This window comes from Nipponia nippon, unplaced genomic scaffold (assembly GCF_047370975.1).
Source record: "Nipponia nippon isolate SJK-2023a ecotype South Korea unplaced genomic scaffold, ASM4737097v1 scaffold_10, whole genome shotgun sequence".
In the NCBI taxonomy this organism is placed as follows: domain Eukaryota; kingdom Metazoa; phylum Chordata; class Aves; order Pelecaniformes; family Threskiornithidae; genus Nipponia; species Nipponia nippon.
In genome coordinates, this window is record NW_028262291.1 from 36029160 (window position 1) to 36049521 (window position 20362).

General features: G+C 35.2%; 1 protein-coding gene across 2 annotated transcripts in view; it reads right to left on the reverse strand.

Annotated features, from left to right (window-relative positions):
• Positions 1 to 20362, reverse strand: part of RYR3 (ryanodine receptor 3) — a 254392-nt gene that overhangs the window by 106063 nt on the left and 127967 nt on the right. For both annotated transcript variants that reach the window (XM_087746608.1, XM_087746606.1), the window contains 7 exons: positions 19229 to 19315; positions 18623 to 18849; positions 16765 to 17566; positions 16045 to 16245; positions 15347 to 15449; positions 11362 to 11499; positions 1364 to 1637 (listed from right to left, as the gene is read on the reverse strand). In XM_087746608.1, the coding sequence (XP_087602734.1) occupies positions 1364 to 1637; positions 11362 to 11499; positions 15347 to 15449; positions 16045 to 16245; positions 16765 to 17566; positions 18623 to 18849; positions 19229 to 19315 (1832 nt within the window). The remainder of the gene's footprint in view (positions 1 to 1363; positions 1638 to 11361; positions 11500 to 15346; positions 15450 to 16044; positions 16246 to 16764; positions 17567 to 18622; positions 18850 to 19228; positions 19316 to 20362) is intronic.

Here is a 20362-nt window from a genome sequence, read left to right on the forward strand (position 1 = left end):
AATGGCATACAGTCCCCTTAAATGGGAATATTTTAACATTTTCACTCTGCCCACCATCCTCTCAACATGTTCTAGAATTCACTGTATTGGTTTTATAATCCAGAACACAATTTATGTGTTTTGATAGGGAATCTAGGGATTTCTAACATTTTAGGTCAACCTGTTAAAAACAAATGGCAAATAACACACCATGCCTGCTTCAAAGAAATACAGAAAACTGGGAAGAGAAGATGACTCCTAATACAGCACCTCTGGGAAGGGGTCTACACACATGCTGAGTTTAGACAAAATTTACCCTTTATCCCTCCTAGAATTCTTGGCAACTTTACAAACTCAGCATCTGGGACAAATTAGGTAATACTGTCACACACTAACTAACGAGTTGTTAACATGACTTGCTCAATTCAATTGAAGAGATTAGTCTTTACAATTTTTACAGAAACAATGCAAACTTTACAGTGAAATAGTAGAAATAATGGAAGTTCCTTTCAACCCTAAAGGAGAGAAATTGTTCAATGTTCTTGATGAAGGGCAAATAAATACAGTTCTCAGGTAATTGTACTATCATTTTCTCTCTTTTTAAATATACCATTTTAATTGAAGTAATTAATTTTCTGTGATTTTTTTTTTCTTTCCAACATTAAATGGCCTAATCCGGCAGTTATTCATGTAAGAGGAGTAACAGACATGCAGGCATGCACCATAATACCACTGCTTAACAGTGGTAATTTCATAGCAAAGACGCAGAAGAAATATTCTCACATCAGCAGGCATTACATAAAGGCAATTTCTTATAATTTTAATGTTATAAAGGATAAAATAAGCAGCCTTCCATGTTCAAATACTTTAAGTTGCCACTGATGATGACATAATAAATACTAACCAGTTTGAAATATTTCAGATCACAACAACACTTTGCTGGTTCTACCTAACTGCTTGCACAAACCTTCCAATTAAAAAGACACCAGCAAGTTTATTCACTCATGCATGAAATATAACATGAGCTTTATGTTTGGGAAAGATGTAGTATTGACACCAATAAAGATTTAAGTTATCTGTTTTCTCCAGAGCTGCTAAAACATGTACTTTGATGAAGCTTTAAGCATTAGGCGTAACTATAGTGAAAGGAGCTCATTTTCTTTAGATGAGAAAATACCTTAGTTCACAGAAACTTTGACACATTTGATACTGCTAGAGATCAACTGGAGCCATCTTGGAAATATCTGTGAAAATGAAAATTTCTGGTACGTATCTGCATTTTAGTACAGCAGTAATTTTAACCCAGGATCTAAAATGAAAGGATTTACTAAAATAACAAAAAGCTTTACGCAAACTTAAAAATAAAATTATGTTAATTCCATACCCTAATCCATTAATCATTAGCAATTCCTCCTCTTTTCCCATCCTGACACTGAGAAGTGAGCGAATCTGGCCCAGTGCTGCAAGCAGATTAATGGTATCCTTCACAGAGGCAGCACTAATAGTATATGCTTTCCTCAGAGCTTGCAGTAGCTCACCAATGCTGTCATATTGCCTACGAAGGAGGGTGTACATAATCCGAACTAATTCTGGATCTTGAATCTGATCTTCCTGGGACCAGCGCACCATAGTCTGGGATATGAGTTCTTTCAGTGTAGCTAAAAGAATAAGATACATAAAATGTTACTAGCTATTACAACAACGAAAAATGATAAAAACATGTATTATAGTAAAAGATAACAGTAGACAATGAGGCAGTTGTAAGAGAGTAACAGAACACAAGCAGACTGAACAGGATTTTTCACTGGAAAAATAATTTTTGGATCTTTCAAGATTAAGTGTGATGCTCTTGAGAGATGGAAAACAACAAACATCTACTTAGCATTCAAGTCAATACCAGCATTGCTGGTAATGAAAACTTCTTAGTTGATCATGACTTTAAGAATCATCCTTGTAAGTTAAATGCTATAGTTAAACTTTTAATTTATCCTTCATTTCTACATCAAGATTTATAAAATAGCACTAAGTGCAGCACAAACACCTTTTCATTAAGAATACTGAAATCTAATTTTATAATGCCAAAGAAACATTGTATTTTTGATGATCATCAGCCTAGGTTTGGAATACAGAAATTGGTAATTAAGTTTTCAGTAAACAGTTTATTGGCTGACAAGTATAAGTTCAGTTACAGTAGAAATATTCATGAATGTGAGCTCAGCTTGCCAATCAATTTTGCCGGGAGGAGGAGGAAACAAAATCCGTTCTGAACTTACAAAACTGCCAGAAAGCAGGATGAGATAGCTGCCTTTTTAATCAAACATCCAGTTCAAGGCCTAGCCAGGGTGGCTTGAGCAGCTTTTGCTGCTCATTCACTTGATGAATATTTAGCTATTTTGTTGTTCAAACAAAGGATCTACATTGTCTTCAAAAAGATGATCTACCTGGAAACATCTCAGAATTTTATGATGATGCAAACATACTAAGGAGTAGGAGATGCAAACTGGCTTAGAATAGGGGAATTTAATCTGTATTTCCCATCTGTTTTGGGAAAGTCACTATCACTTGGGAATACACTTTCTAAAAAAATTGTATTGTTTGGAACTACAAAATGCATATTGCTCGAAGCGGTTCTGTTGTATACATTACATGTTCAATGACCATGAAAACAATTTTTTCTGAGCCCAGAGTTTAGTAAACTTACCTGAAAACTAAACACATGTTCAAGTCCTTGCTCCAACAAATGTTCATTTTTGATATCAAGTAGAACACGAATAATCACCTTCCCTCTTAAACCAACACAAGTTTCTTTCCTCTATTTCCAGCAAAGTTACCTCTTGACTTTCCCAAAGTTCTTTCAATGGTAAAAACTGGCCCCTCCCAATTTCCAGCACAAAAGTGTTTATAGCTAGTGTATAACCATTTATTTTTCTGTCTACACTATCCTTTCACTTGCTAACTCTTCTCCCTTACAGTGTACTTAATGATGTATTTGTAGAAAACCATCATTAATTCTCAGATCTTGTTCAATAAACAGGCTCTTTTCTGTGGGCACAGATTCTGTATTGCATTAAGACAGTCCTATTCTTAGGGGCATATTATGAATGAAAACATTAAACAAGCTTTGTTCCAAAACACTGTATAACTTTCTTCAATCAAAACAATTTCTTCTTTCAGTGCAACAAGGCAATCTCCTCTTCTTTGACTCTTGCACTAAACTCTTCTTTCTTAGAATAACTAATAATTTCCCATAACTTTCCAACTCATTGAGTGTCACTGATTTCTGGTTGCATAATTATAACACACTCTTCTTCTGTCAGAAAGTCAATGATCGTATTAAAGAATATACTTACCCTGGCTTTCTGCTTGTGGGGGAAAGGGATAAACATGGGATAAAGAGCAACGTGAAGTGGTAAACTCAAGGAGGAGCAAAGGTTTCCTCCTGTGAAATTATGTTAGGTCTTTGATAGCTTAGGTGATGGCCCCTCTTACAAGTCTAAAGGACAAAATATGCACAAATTTTTGTCTTTTTGTTTTACAAATTTAGTTCCTTATTTCCTTAGTGCTGTCAGAAATACATAATTTTTGTTGGATTGAAAGGAATATTACTTTCAAAATAATGTGATATTTTGAGGTTTTTTTGTTTGATGAGGGAAAATACAATATGATTCACTCCAAATAGATATTTTCCATTTTGGCAATAAAAATATTATTTGCACTGAGTCAATTATGAGGGCGATTTTATACACTTGAGTTAGCTGTCAGATATTTATACATGTAACTAAAAGATTATTACAATTTTTAGTACAAACATAATATTCCACATTTCTCATGAAATGAACAAATGAAAGCCAAATTGTTTCCCTGATACTGAATTGTCTATGCAGACGTTCCCATGTCTAAGTGTTCTTTAGAGCTTCTCTCTGGAGTTTTGAAAATGTTTCTCCATAACAAGTGTTAGTGTTTCTTAGGTTTTAGTACCTTTGAAGGTTTTCAGTTTTTTTTCTGATAAGCTTTTACACAGCATATTGCCATATGCAATTATTTTTAGGCAGTATGGCAAATAGCCTTGGAGAAATCGATTAGCCATGTCCTTGCATGGATGAATTTTTGGTCGAAAGATAAGAAATAGAGGGTAGAACTAAATGGTAGTGGTCACAAAGAGGGAGAAACAGCAGTGAAGTTCTGCATATATCCGTGCTGTGTTCTGTGATGTTAAGCACATTCCTTCCCTAAAAGACCTGAGAAGAGGATAAGCAGATGCAAACAAGTTTGATGATACAAAGTTATGAAGGACAGCAAATATGAGTGTAACTGAAAAAAAATGCAGAACTTAAAAGGACAAAACTGGGCAATAAAATTCACTTTAAATAAGTCACTGTAAATAAAATGAGGTAGGAAAATATAGTCCCCATTTATAAATAGAACAATGAAAAGTTAACAGACATAAGATCTGGCAGATAGATCCATGAAAATCACAGAAACACAGAACAGTTGACGTTGGAAGGGACCTCTGGAGGTCATCTGGTCCAATCCCCATGCTCAAGCAGGGCCACCTAAAACAGGTTGCACAGGACTGTGCCTAGGTGGTTTCTGAGTATCTCTAAGAGAGAGCTCCCTGATCAACTTATAAAAATATCAGCTCAATTATCAGTATCAACTCAAACCCTCTGGCAGTCAAAAAGATAAAATCAAAAGCCAGGATTTATTAAGAAAGGAATGGTTAAAGCAGAGTACATTATGCCATTGCGTTAATCCACACCTTTGTGTTCAGTCACACCTTTTCATCCAACACAAGAGGCCATCAAATGAAGCCCATTCACAAGGCAGGAGCTAAACCAAAAAGAAAGGTGTTTCTTCACATAATGGACAACAGAACCCTGAAAATCCCTGCCAAAAGTGTGGCAGATGCTAAAAGTTCACATTTGCTCAAGTGGAGACTACACAAGTATCTGTCAGAAAGATACAATGGGTATATAAAAAGATAAACCTCTTTAGACTCAGAAGATCTCCTGCGCTGAAGATAACTGGAGACTGGGACAGCATTAAAGTTCTAAGTATCATATCTGATTGTTTTATTCTTACTTGTCCCCAGATAACCATTTGTGGTCACTGTTTGAAACAAGGTATTGGGTTGGATGGATCATTATAGCCTGTGTTACGCATTATATTATTCCAAAACTGTAATCTGCTTCTAGCTCCGAGTGTATAAAGCTCATGCCCAGGATTAATTTCTTATCTGAATATTTCTTAAAGATACAGAACTTTGCAGTCCAGTTTCTACTGCCTAAAATTAGAGACTTCCCACGTTGGGGCTCCCAGCCGCTTACATATACTTGCCCACATCTAAGCACAGCAGTACTCTCTCAGGTCTTCTAGCTTAACTCCTGCAAAGAGGAAAGCCAGAAACACTTGCAAAATTCAACAAACACTTTATTAATAATCCCTTAAGAGGCATTACAATTAAAACTCTCAGGAAATAAGAATATAGCTCTTTATAGGCTGCTCTTGGTCATTCTGTGCATCTTAGAGTCTCTTTTTCTAACCTGATGTATTGTGACAGTGATCTGTTATTTCCTCCCCTCTAACCCTTTCTACCCTCTTTTTGCCCTATACTGAAATGGAGAAGCTGCTATGTTTGTTGCACTTGAGGAAAAAGACCTTCCAACTCAGCCAAAAGATGAGAATAGATGAGAAAAAATCAAATGGGATGACTCCAGCATGATCTCAATAATAGTCAGCAATATTCTTTTTGACTGCTAATAAATCACAAATGTACTGTACTGCAACCAAACATTCTGTAACCAAAATTTAGAAAACAAGCAACAAAAAAATTTGAGCTAACAGCCAGTGGGAAGTCTATTGTAAGTAACAACTAATAAGTTAACATTTTGTGGTTTCAGTGTAAGTAGCACTCTAAGGAACAAAGTCTCAAAGGACACCATCTACGATTCTTCAACTTAATGCTATAATTGCATCTTCTTTTTTTTCTTTGGACATGCAGTGGATATTGTTCAACAGAGACTTAACCTTTTCACACAAACATTCTCATATATCCACACTAAGATCACTTTGAAAGATCCATGGTTCATTGTTTTAATGTGAAAACTGAATTAGGGCATTTGTTCAAGCCGGTAAATTCTATTTCCTGATTTCTGTTCTAGGACCAGTAGTTGAGTGTATACCTTCAGAATATATGGTCCTATGTGAAAGATTCATATTATAATAGCAGATACCCTCCCTAAGTTAGAGGAACCCAAAGAGCCATAGTTAAGTGAGCCTGACAGCCATAGTTTCTATTCCCAAAATGCATGAATGAGATCATTGATCTCCTTTCATTTCTACCTGCAGAAAAACTAAAGAGTAGACATATCACTCAGTATCTTAAATAAAAAGTCTATCTTTGCCATTTCTTGTAAGGGGTACCAGCCCTTTTATCACACCACAAGCCTCTGGCTTAGGGAAGGACGTGAAGGGCAGGCCAGTAGATTAACCTGTAACAGAAGCTGGGAGCAATCTGAATACTGGGCATGGTGACCTTGATAACCAGCTAAAATAGTTGCTAATGTTTTTCCAATTTTTAAATTTTAACAAGAAATTGCAGTGCCTTAACAATCTTTCAAGGCTGCATGATGACTCCCCCATATATATGCCTTATCTAAATTATTACTTGACAGTTACAAAAGTCCTATCATCATAATTAACACTAATTTATTGCCTCAATGTGTTTATTCTCTGAGTTCCAGCTTGTTTTTAAAAACAAATTTTACTAATTCATCATTAACACTAGTTTAAATTGCTGGCATTCCTCTCCTAAGATGAAAGTCCATTTGTGAGTAGATACAAATGCATGCTCAGAGGAAAGGAAGATTTCTTTGTAGAAAATAGTTCCTTCCTATGAATATTGACACCCCAAGTATGTATGACCAGATGCTCAAGCCAGAGACTTTTAGCCTTGGCAATAGGTACACGCCATGCACACCACCACCCTTCTTCATGCACATGAGGACTGCGGTACCTCAGGCACCCATTTCCTTTCACTCTCTGAGTTCCAAATTTCCTGGGGGTGGGTGGGTGGGTAAAGGGGAAGTGCACACATGGACTACATATCAGTCAAGTATATAATATAATATAATATAATATAATATAATATAATATAATATAATATAATATAATATAATATAATATAATAATTACATAATTTTTCATTGTCCTTTGAATGACTTCATCCATATGCATATTTGTACTATGCATCACTCCAAGGAGAAGCCCAAGCCTGAGTGATTACCTGAAATTTCTAGAAAAACAGACACTGTAGAATCACTTTCCAGCCTGCATTTCTTCTGACCCAAAGCTCCAGTATATGAAATACACAAACTACTCTGGTCCAAGGACAAAACACCATGTGCCCTGAGGCTTTAGGCATGAATGCTTCCTGATTCATGAGAACAAAATCCACATGAAGCCTGAAGAAGAAATGATACTTCCCAGATACTGAGTAGGTCCTATTACCATTAAAGAGAAAGCAGATGCTAACAGATGAGTCACTGGAGAATAAAACCCTTTTTCATGCAGCACATGAGATTATTATAAGATTTAATGTATTTACAACCTAGTATCAAACTTAACAGACCAAAATATGCTTTCATGGCAGGATAAACCCTCTCCGGTGCTTTACAGAACAAGCAGATCATGTAAGAGGTATCCTGAGTTATAAAATAGCATTGCTGTATAATCTCACACAACTGTTGATGAAATGATTGTCTGAAATAAAATGAACTGTTCTGGGTCTGTACAAGGACGTATTGCCAAGCTGAGCAAATTGGAAATAGAAGAGTAGGACTTACTACCATTATTGGTTCGAAGACTAGCCTCAAGCCACTTGCACAATTCTGCATGTGATATTTGGATGGTGTTATAGAAACTTAGAGCTGGCAAAACCCAATCTTGATTTGCAAAGGCAATGAGAAACCTCAGCAAAAATTTATGTTCTAAAGGAAGACCTGGAGGAATTTCGCTTTTTGCCTTACTTATTCCTCACCATCCACAGTCACTACTAAGGATTGAAAACTCACAATCGTATGACAGCAAAGACAAAATTTCTGAGATTCACACTAAACATCAGCCTCACTGGGGCTAATACATGGCAGTGAAAACCAGGTGAGTTGCTCAAAAAGACTCAACAAAATGCTCATGCAGATGGTAGAGGAACTGCAAGCACAGAACTCATCTCACCTATTTAGACCATGAACACTCCTCCTGTGTTAGGGAATAGGGTATGAGAATGTACATGTACAGGAATGCTCAGAATAAAAAGTCTGTGATTTCAAGTGTTTCGGGGTGTTTATGTGCATGTATGTATGTTTGTGTGCATATGTACCCTAAGAAGAGGTAGTAGTAGGAAGGAATATGAACACTTTGTTTTGCTACTAGTCCTTCCCTGCCAGTAACAGAACCAGCTACAATAAATAATTTATTAGAGGAAGTAGAGCCAAAAGAACAATATACCTTCAAAATGCAACATGAAATATTGCAGAGATGAAATAATAATGACAAATTGCTACTCAACTGAAGCAGACAGGACTTGAGATAACTTCAGGGTGTAGGACTTTCCTGTCTTCCATTTACAAACAAGCTCTGTGTTGCTCTCAAGTAGGAAAGAGGTTGAACTAACCTCTGTAACGAACATTACAGGAAGGTATCTGTTACATTTTTTTATTTCAGTGCTTCCTTTAATTAAAAGTAGCGTATCTTTGAGACACCAGTAATACACGCAATAGTCTATTTTCAGCTTTCCTTTGCTAAAATGACTGCATGCAGTTATCAATTACTTAATGCACGTGCATTATTTCTTAAATTGGTTAACCAACTAAATAATATTCTTCAAAGCATTATAAAGAAATGACCAGCTGTTATATATGACAGCCCTCTGTGGTTATGAACATGCTTGGTTTCTCTGAAAATCCAGCATTTCAGAGAACCAGAAATAGTTCACATAGAGTATAGCACTTACTATAAGCTCTGGCAGCATTTACAAGTTAAAATTGATTGAATGCAGTAAAAACTAATTTATTTCCGCTGTATAGAGGTATATAAAAAACCATATTATACCCTGTAAGTGTTCAAATAGTTGCTGGATAATGCTTCTGAATCTGGTTGTAGGAATATGAAGAAAACTTGATCAAACAAATTCTTAATCTTCTTTTCTGCTTGCTTTATGCCATTAGGCATGGTAAAGTAATAAGAAAACAGATATGAAATATGGTGAGCATGTGGCATTTGCGTATAAATAACAACGTCATTTTAATTTACTCTTCTACAGAAAAGACAAACTTACCATCTTTTTGTATTACAAAAACTATGAATTACAGTGCTAAGTTTATCCATCATTCCTCTGTGTGTAGAATAACCTTGATTCAACTACATTTGTGTTTCTTACAAGAACTAACTTTAATTCAAGAGTAAAAACTTTCATTGATCAACATCTGTCAAGCTTTGCACAGCTTTCTTTTAATACAATATATAAAATGGATATATATGTTATCAGCTGATATATACATCATATGAATCAAGTCCAACCAACCTCCGCAGTGCCTTGCAACATGTAGTGTCAGGCCTTTTTAAGAAGAAAGTTCATCAACCTATCTGCTCAGCATCAACCAAGAGAGAGCTTGGGCTGTTTGGCCTCGAGAAGAGAAGCCTCAGGGGCAATCTCATCAATGTATATAAATACCTGAAGGGAGGATGTAAAGAAAACAGAGGCAGGCTCTTTTCTGAGCCCAGTGGCAAGACAAGAGGCAATGGGCACACATGGAAACACAGGAGGGTCCACCTGAACAAAATGAAACACTTCTACTGTGAGGGTGACTGAGCACTGGCACACATTGACCAAGGAGCTTGTGGATTCTCCATCCTTGGAGATATTCAAAAGCCATCTGGACATGGTCCTGGGCAGCCTGTTCTAGGTGGCCCTGCTTGAGCAGGGGGGTTGGACCACATGACCTCCAGAGGTCCCTTCCAGCCTCAGCCATTCTGTGGTTCTATAAATCACTGCCACAGAACATTACAGATCTGAACACAGAGGAATAAAGACTATCTATTGGCTTACTCTTAAACACCATTAAACTAACTAACTTTAAATAAATTATTGCATTGTTTCAACAGTTACTCTCATTTCTCTGTTGTGCCTATTCAGCTGTGCTAGGAGGAAGGACTGTTTTCAGTGATGTAATATACATTCTGCCATATATATTTTTCCTAGGTCGGTGGATTAAATTGTCTCTCTTATCTCATTAGTTTCAAAACATATACACACACTTTTCAAGTGTTTTGAGTTCTATTTTTAAGAAATGTTAATAGCTTAATATTACTCAGCAAACACACAGGGATATCCCAGTCCTTTTCCTCTATAATATTTTGCTGCAGAAAGAAACATTAAAAAAAATTCTGCTAAATGATGTCTGTTCTTCTCATGTATATTTAAGCAACATGAAATCTCACTGTAAAGGCAATGAGATTTATAAACTACAGAGAAAACTTTTCAGGCAAACTGATGATATCTAGACAGTATTTTTCTCTGCCCTCTGATTTGAGACACACATGTTAAAGACCTATAGAAGCAAAGAGCAGAATAAAAAAATAGAAATACTACATTCTGGAAAATTCTGTTAACTCAAGCATTTATGAATACAGAATTTGTACCTGTGAAAAGACAGACGTTCCTTCTGTTTAATTAGTCAAATAAATTGAATATTTCTTTAAATTCAGAAATTATATGGTCAGAAAGGATATGGTATGGATATATATGTGCATGTATGCGATGCTTGGGATAAATCAGAACAAGTTATTAGTTTTTAATGAATGCATGTATTCACCATCATCAAGTGAAATAAGTGAAAGCCATCCCTTTTTATGCAAAAAACGAGAACCGTGAAACCATTTTGTCATATGTATCTTGGTACTGAGATGCATACAGCTTCTCATGCAGCAAAAAAAATGAAATGGAGTTAAGCTGTAAAGAAGAAAGTTTTTGTATTTAAAAAAAAAACAACATATAAATGGAAACTTCTCAAGTTTGAAATGCTTGAGTCTAGATTATTGCACCCTAATTAACTTTCTACATTTCTTTGTAAAGAATATGCAAATTTTCAATCCCAGAGTTAATGATCTGGATCCAAAATCTTCCACCCGTTTTAATTTCTTGTTTAACAATGCATCTAAGATGTTCAGTATGTAGGATAATTGTTCTAAGAGGCAGAAGGAACTTGAACAGGTAGTTGCCTTCTTCAGTCTGCTATAAAGTTTTATTAGAAAATACACTCTTGTTGACTGCGTACACCTTTAACGCTTGCTCCACAGAAGTATTTATGTGGAAAGAAAACTTACTAGGAGATTTCTCTTCTTCCTCCTTAGGTTCTACTTTTTCTGCTTTTGGTGGACCTTTGATTTTGTATATTAATGAACAGAGTTTGCCAGTCAATGAGGAATCTTCCTCTTCCTCTTCCTCCTCTTCTAGTGGAATACCTTAGCAGATAATAAAACTGGTTAGAAACAAAACTTAACCTTTCAAGATTAACTCCTTCAATATTTAAACAATACCAAAATATCTACAGGAATTCTTTTTAACCAGCAAATTTCATACAGGAAAAAAACAATGTAGTAAGGCCAGCAGCTTTAACATGTTAGCTACAGTAGCACCCCTCAGATTATATTTATTCCAGTACCCATACTTCTTATATCCAGATTTATAGTATTATTTTTTCAGTATTATGACCAAAGAGGTGGTATTTTTTGAAGATTCTACTATGTCAATTAATTTTGACTCAGAGTCATATTTGATTAAATATGCGATCCTTTGTTTCATATTGCAGAATGTAAGTTAAAGATAGAAATGTATGGCTGTATCTCACAATATAGTACAATTTTTCGGTTGAGATATTTAGCAGTCATAAACAAACATATCAACTGAATTTAAAAGTGTAAGAAGGCAGATGTTCAGAGATTATACCGGTGATACATGTTTATCATGAAAATGTCTACGATGAGATGGGATGTCATTTTACAAGGTAGTTTAAGGCAGTTCAGTTCACTACATTGCTTCACAACCATTCAAAGCATTTTCAGATCTTTCACACCTCTTAGTGATGACCAGATACTACATGTGTTACGTGCAGAAGCACAGAACATCTAAGCAGGTTCCCTTCAGACAGAGCTAATTGTGCTGAGCTGAAATGTAAGATTTTGCTGTTTGGCTGCTGGTCAAAGTGAAATTGAGAAAAGGAAAAGATTTCCAGACAGAATACTAAAAAGATACAAGCTGGCGCAGAGGAAAAAGAATAAACTGCAGAGGGTAAAACTGGTATTAAAAAAAGAAACTAAGAAAGGAAAAAAGAACTGAAATGTGGTATCAGGTTGGAGAAACTTTGCCGCTGGCAGCTACTAAGGGGAAGGAGTTAAAGTTATGACTAGGAGTGACTAAGTGACTAGGAAGAAAAAAATTCAGAGGCAGTGGGAGAGAATGAGAGAACTAGAAATTGAAATTGGAGACTACATAGAGCATTTAAAGAATGGGAAAAGTGAGACTGGCTGGGCAAAATGAAAAGCTAAGAATGAAAGAAGGCTACACTCAGAGTGTGGAAAAACTAAAAACAGGAAATGTAGCCAATAAGGAGAGGAAAGAGAAAGCAGACAAGGATATTAAAGAAAGCAAGAAACTATCTGGCATTGAAAAAAAAGCGGACAGAAAGAAGAAAGGCACTGGGATGATGAGTTAAGACAGTGTTGAACTGGAGGAGATGGGGTCTGTGAGTGCTCCAGACGGGGTCTCATTCACTGCTCCATATCATTAATTGTTCATTCTGCATCCTCTTAAGAGTTGCATTCAGAAGCTGTCCCTCTCATGTTCCTACTGGCTAATCACTTAATTCAAGTGGCACAGGTCTATGCACTGGCACAGATGGTTCCAACCCAGATCAGTGTCAATTTCATATTATGCAATAAAATCTGTTGTAAATTTGTTTGGTTTGTTTATAACCAAGACATTACACACAAAAATTACGATAGAGGACTATTATTTTGCTAGAAAAATTAACCACTCAGAGTTAGGACACGCTAGGATTAAGACTGCCTGAGTAACTTTAATTCAGACTATTTGTGTATATTCATTATGAAGCAGCCTTTAATTACTTGATTGCATACATATTTTTCCACTTAGATCACAAAATATACTTAGTATTAAAAAGCTGATTAAATATTCCAAGCACGACTCCTATTCATTTTATCTGCAGCTGTGATTGCTTAGTACTGATTTTCAGGACTAAGTCAGGACACATAATGAGGAGCATTTATCCACAGCGACCACCTATGACAAATCTGTACAAAGTAATGTATATGGTTTTGTTTAGAATCCAGAGGATCATTAAACTATTTTAATCATGAGACTGTGCTTTCTCTATCTTCAATTCTCTCTCTCATTCAACATACATATTTATAGTGTAGTAAACAATAATAAAAGCACACCTCTAAAAAGAAAAATACCCCACAATTAGTAGGGTTTCACCTCATGAAAAGATGAAGACTGATCAGGAACTAAGCTAACTCAATAATAATACCAGCGACAAGATTTCAAGGTAAAATAAACATATTGCAGAGTTAAGACATTTCCAAGAAAGTCGGGGTCTTCCATAATCTTCATCCTGGAGTCTCAGAGAACTCTCTGATGCCAAATCTTTGAAAAGCAGAGGTCAGATCAAGTGCTAAGTGACTGAACAATAGAGATGACGGTATCTATCTTAAGAAAAATGGGGAGAAAGAGGAGTAGCTACGAGGATATTAACTATTCACTGTAACGCTTGGAAGAAAAATGCTGGAATGAAAGAAACAGGTTTTGGTAAGCACTTCAAAGCAAGGATGAATAACAATCAACATAGGATTGTCAAAACCAAATTACTTTAAACCAACTAAATTTCCACCTATAATGTAGCTAACCTTACAGATACAAATATTGATTTTAAGGACTTCTAATACTGTCTTATACAATATCCTCAGAAATAAGCTGATGAAACACAACCTAGATACCCACTGACCTATTCATCTTTGGCTGAGGCAGTTGAAAAATGGTAATTGGCTTATCATGAAATCACAGCTTGATGGTTGCTGGAGATTCTAATAGGGTACTCAGAAATAGCAGAAGCCTTAACAATACGAGCACAGAATGGTATGGGAGGCACCATGGCTACAAACATAAATCACAAACTGTTAATTACAGGTCACTAAAGGAATGCAATTCCATGAACTGGGTAAAACTGGTTTTAGGGATAACCAGTGAAAGAACTAGCAGACTGTGTTAGTAAACATTTAAAAGTGATCTCAAGCAAACAGAAGGAGGAGGAAGAAACTATTAAGATTACCATGCTCTTCCTGGGGAATAACTTGAGATGCTGCTAATTCACTGTAATGACCCTGTCCCCTTCTTCTTGAACAAGATGGGTGCCATCAACCACAGGACCAAGAAATGCACTGGAAGAGTGACTACCAATATATTTACCAAGTAGGCACATATGAAAAAGGTTGTGTATATCAGTTTTAACTGCATGATTATTGGGAATGATCAGTAATAACTGGATGACTCAGACTAAAAATGTTAGTATCATTGTAAATGGACTAATAATTCCATGATTGTCTTGATTAGACTAAGATCTCAATAGACTAACAAAATATTTTTGGCATCGCATATAAAATGTGATTCCTCGACCCACATAAATTCCACAGTGTATCTGATACAGCTCACCCTTGAGGATACCCTAAGGGAATTTAAATTCAATGACTGGGGCAACTCAAGCTGTAATCTGCAGTACAATAGTGTTGTATAACGACTGACCATCGCAGTTATGAATACACCAGGAAACTAAGCTAAAGCTTAAAAAACTAAATCAAAAACTAAACTAAGCAGCAGCACCCCTCATCTAGTGTTTTTTATTAAATTTTCTACTGCTCAGCTTCACAGCAGTAATGTTCTTTCGATACTTTTCATCTGCTTGTACACATACACACGCCTATATAAGTCTTTTAAGGTAATCCAATCTTCTTGTTTGGATAATTTTTATTTTTTCTAATTAAGTCTAAAATTGATATATAAACAGAATAAATTACGGATAATATTTAATAGATATATAACAACGAAACTTAAAACCTTGCGCAGGTTTCCAGTATTTTTGTAATACGCACCAAAGGCTGTCAGGAAAGTCACCATGTAGACAGTAATACATCTAACAAAAAACCCCTCATACTTGTATTTTTTTAAACTGATCTGTTCTTTTTTCATGTGAAGTGTCAAAAAGACAAACAAACTTAAGAAAACCTTGCCACTCACCACAGTGAATTAGAAGATCATCATGAAATTCATATAACTCATCCCGAATCTCCTCTGGACAGGGACAATCCTCTCCCAGTTGAAAATTCAGCAACATATTAATCTTTAATGGAATTAAAACATAGTTAAAACACTGAGCTAGCCTAATACATATTCTAATATATAGCCATACTTTACATGTTTATAATCGAATTTATAATCAAATTAACATAAAACATAGATTTCTAATACAGCTTAAAGGAAATACTAAAGCAATGGTACTTTGTAAGCTTTAATTATGATTAACATCAAAATACAGTTACACTTAATAATAAAGCTATTTCCTGGAGGAAGAAAAGACTATTTACAACATACAAATGTCAGCACAACACTAACTTCATGCTAACTTTTAGCAACTAAAATTATGAAATTATCATCATCTTGCAGAACTGGCTGAATCTCAGCTCCTCAGCATTCAGCAGTAATGTTCAATTTTTCTATACCGTTGAGAAATCCTAAGTCAACTTTGGTTTAGAGCTTGAATTCTGGAATACAGGTATAACCATTCTGACATTCAGTATTTTGTGGCGTCTTAATAAATTTTATTTCAAATTCAATTTTGGTTCTCTAGCAGTTCCAATGGTAGTTAAGAAGTCAGAACTCTATTTTATCATGACAAAGAATTTTATCCTTAGATTCAACCATTTGTTTAATATTACCTGTTCTTGAGGAGGAGACCGAAATTCTTTAGTCTTCTTGGCAGTCAAAGCAGCTGACATGTTCAAGGCTTGCATGAGTTCATTGTACCTGTACTTCTGATTGTATTGCAATTTTGATACATAACGGTCTGCAAATGATACAATTGCTTCCACTCTATGTTGTAGCTCACAGTCACAGAAATAATTGAGTAAATGACACATCTAGGATAGAAAAGACAGACTTAAGTTCAACAGTTTAACCAACTCTAGTTGGGGAAGAACTGCTGTGGATACTATATACTGCAACAGACTAAAAATGAGAGACTTTTTTCCCACATTTTAACACTGTAAAGGTGACAAATTTATACAGTTTTATTATCTGATCGATAATACTATATTGCATTCACTGTCTTTCACTCCATGCACTCAAAACATGTAGAAATAATAGAATCATAGAATAGTTCGGGTTGGAAGGGTCCTTTAAAGATCACCTGGTCCAACCCTCCCTCTTGTAAAATACACCTATGAAATAAGTAAGTATTTGCATGTCTATTTTGAGTGTAGATACATGTAGAAAGAACTGCATCGTCATCAATTTGGTTATTAATGTGAGGTTACAAGGCAAAGTGGAATAAAGATCTTCAGGATTTCAAATCTTACAAACTAGAAAACAGACAAAAAGCACTACCTTCCTTTCATCTATAGTAGAACATATGTAATACATATATATTAAATGGTCACCTGAAGCTTAACAGATTCTGGTAATTTTGTCTGCAATAAGCCCTTTGCAGGAGCTTTCGTTTCTTTTATTGCTTTCTCCCCAGCTTCCACAGCTTTTTCTTCAACTTGTGTAACTTCTTCCTTCTCTGTCCTCTCTTCTGTTTCTTCCTTGTGATCTCCAAACACATTAGGATCAATGAGGAGTAACACCTGCTTCACATCATCGTCATCAAAAACGCCCATTATGAGCAATGTTGCTATCAGTTTAAGAACAGGAACGAACTGGAATGCAACCTGTCCTCCAACAGGGTCTCGTATATGAGTACCACTACACTGTACTGCCTCTGTTAACATACTAATGGCCTTGGATTTAAGTATATCAAGGGGTATCTCTGGGCTGGATATCTGACGTTCTTCACTGGTCACAATAAAGCATGGAGTAGAAAAATTAAAGCCTGGTTTTAGACAAGTGCTAAGCCCTACTCCAGGTAAACCATGCTTCTTTGTTTCATCAGGATATAATTTAATAGTTCGAGTTTCATCTGTAACTGGAATGATAAATTCATTGTTCATCATGAGCTTGGCTTGCTTGGCATGCTCCAAATGAATACTAATAAGCAAGTCATAGAATCCAGAACGTAGGAGTCCAGGTAAGTATTGATTATCTATTGTATAAAATAGCTGAGATATGTCCACATGGCTACAAAGTGCATAAGCAACTCTAGTGTTACCCAGAGCACTAACTGAGCTATAGAGTTTTAAAGTGTGGTAGTGAAACTTCATCAAATCTTCTTGTTCACATAGTTCCAAAATATCAACGCATCTGTTATGAAATAAAGAAACAGAACACCAGTCAATTTCATGAATAATAATTTTGTAAAAGAGAAGTTTTATAATCTCTGCACATTTTGGTCAGTTCCACTTTAAACCATTAATATTAAGGTTGATACTGACTAATCTTAACATGTGCACCATTAAACCACAGTAAAGGGTGGTAATAATTTGATGAGATTATTTACAATTAGTACTCCATAGAAAAAAAAAGGAAAAATTTAAGATAGAGAAGCTTCTTTGGAAGCTCTGGTAAATTAGAGCTTGTTTTTAAAAGAAATGTATTTGGAATGCTGAAACTCTGCGGTAATACTGTCACTGAACAGTGCCTTTATAGTTTATTGAGGATTACTGTTCAATTTTTTCACAAACACAGTATTTTTTACTCTTTTCTTGAATTTAGTTTTATTAATGATAAATAAAATTGGTTATTGAATTATAAAAGGAAGCTGCAAAATAACTGATAAAAGTACAGCAGTTAAATTATCTTTCTGCTACGCTTTTGCTTGTAGTTTGATTTATCACTGGTTACGATATTTGATATTTGGACACATCTTTACTATCCTCACTCTGAAGATAAAACCTAATGAAAATCTAAGAAAATCAGGACCTTGTCAATAAGAACATAAAAACCTAATTAATGTAAATTCAGAGCAGATGAAACAGGAACGGATTACATGTTTTCATTACAGAAAAAAAAAAATCAGCAAAATAGTACTTGCATGTTCTTTATATTTGTTTTTTTTCAAGCTGAGAAAATCTCTATATTTAAAGACCTAGAGATTTAAGAGATATTATTTTATAATGTAAATAAAATCAAATAGTCATGTTTTCTCTTATGTATGCAAATGTCATCACATGGCATTAAAATTATTCAGCCTCTTGTATCTACTTAAGTTTCACAAATATGATATTATAGCAGATAAGATAAGAAATTCTAAACAACTCTAGTGTAAATATTCTCCAAGGCAGGTTTAACCAATACCCAGATATCAGCTTTCAATATATTTTGTCCACATCAAGTCACTGTAGTTCCTTCCAAATGTACCTGTTTTCTTCTGGGATATGAAGTGCCATCATCTGCAGAGGTTCCAAACACTGCACAACCCAGCCATGACGTTCACTGACACGCTCAGTTTCTACTTTTAGAAAGCTGTTTGGCATCCTGCTCCATAGAACAGGTGTAATTGTTTGCACATCAAGGCGAGGAGGACACTGAGGAACAGGATTTCTTTCTTCACTTTTAAAAATTGCAGCTGATAAGGGCATGGTATTCTGAAACAAATAAGTGTATTAAAGTTATTTTTGTAAGATCTAATTATGAATAAACCTATAATACCAAAAGGAAGTATAATTTATTGATAGCAAAGAACTCATAGAAATATATAAGTTATTGCAATGAACAAAATCCATTAAAAAAACCCCCAACATTAAGGGTGTTCTCCCCAAATAACTTTAGTTTATGTTGAGAAATGCAGTTTAGATTTATTGAACAATTAACTTCATATAATAAGTACATTTACAGAAGTAAATGTAGAAGTCAAATAAAAAGCCATGACACTGATTCAATCTTCCTAAGCAAATTCAACTGAGCAGGAATTTCTGTGGAAATAGACAGATTTAAAAGAGCACCTTTATAGAAAATATTTTGTACCTTTAATTTACCAAGTTCAAACTGAACCAAGTTAGTGCTTGTAGGCTGTACAAAAGTTGCTGGAAAAAGCTTTGTGTTTGGTTCAACCTAGAAGAGAAATGAGATCAAAAAATTTAAAAAACTAAAAAAGCAACAAGAATCTCCTCCCAGAACATATGATATGATATAAAATAAATACTATATATCTTACACTTCATTATCAAATAACTGCAGACACTTATTAAAGTGTTGATTAGTGTCTACCTGTAGTTTATTTCTAGTATAGTAAAGCTTTTGCTGAGTTATCTTTATAGGCCCACCTCATTTTCAGCTACACACTTTGTCTCTTGCTCTTGGAAAAGCACCCCCAACACAGACTGAGGGTAAAATACAGCTTTTTAGACCACCAGACATTTTTTAGAGTTCTTTCACATTTTATGCTGGACAAAATAATTCACTACCAAAAAAGCTCAAAAACAAATTTCTAAGAGAGAAGGAACCAGAGGGGGATAAGAAGAGGGTGAGAGCGCATCATTTGATCAGGACAGAGCAAATCTTTATTTCCTATTAAGATTAGTGACTTTCTGATCCATACTCCAAAAGTAGAAGAATGTAATAATGTAAATCTCAAAGATCTCTTTATTTCCAGGCTTAGCATTTGTTTCCAGTCTTATAAAATCACAGTGAATCACACTGAATCACAGTGCTGCAGCTTTAAAGTGTCTGAGTGTTTGAGATGTTTAAAGTGTTTGAGATTTTTCTGACAGCTACATTATCCTCATTTCCCCATTATAGCTGGACTCAAAGCACATGTCAGAGTAGAAATACTAGTTTTTTCTGAAGAATTCTCTACAAGATCACCCACCCCTACTGCTATGAAAAAAAGAATTTAAAAGGTACTTATAGAATAGTATATTATTAAAAAGATTTCAGTGCTCCAGGGTGGCTGAAGAGGTACACTCTACACAATCAATTCAAAGTTTCAGGAGTTCAATTAAATATTTTAATCACATCACCATGTATTTCATGAACTGTGCATATACATTACACATACTAAGTACAATTACAATACTTGTGCTGTGACGGAGTGCAACTCCGAACTTTAAGGATAGCAAACTATCAAAAATTGCAAAACAATAAACTGAGAGTCACAAA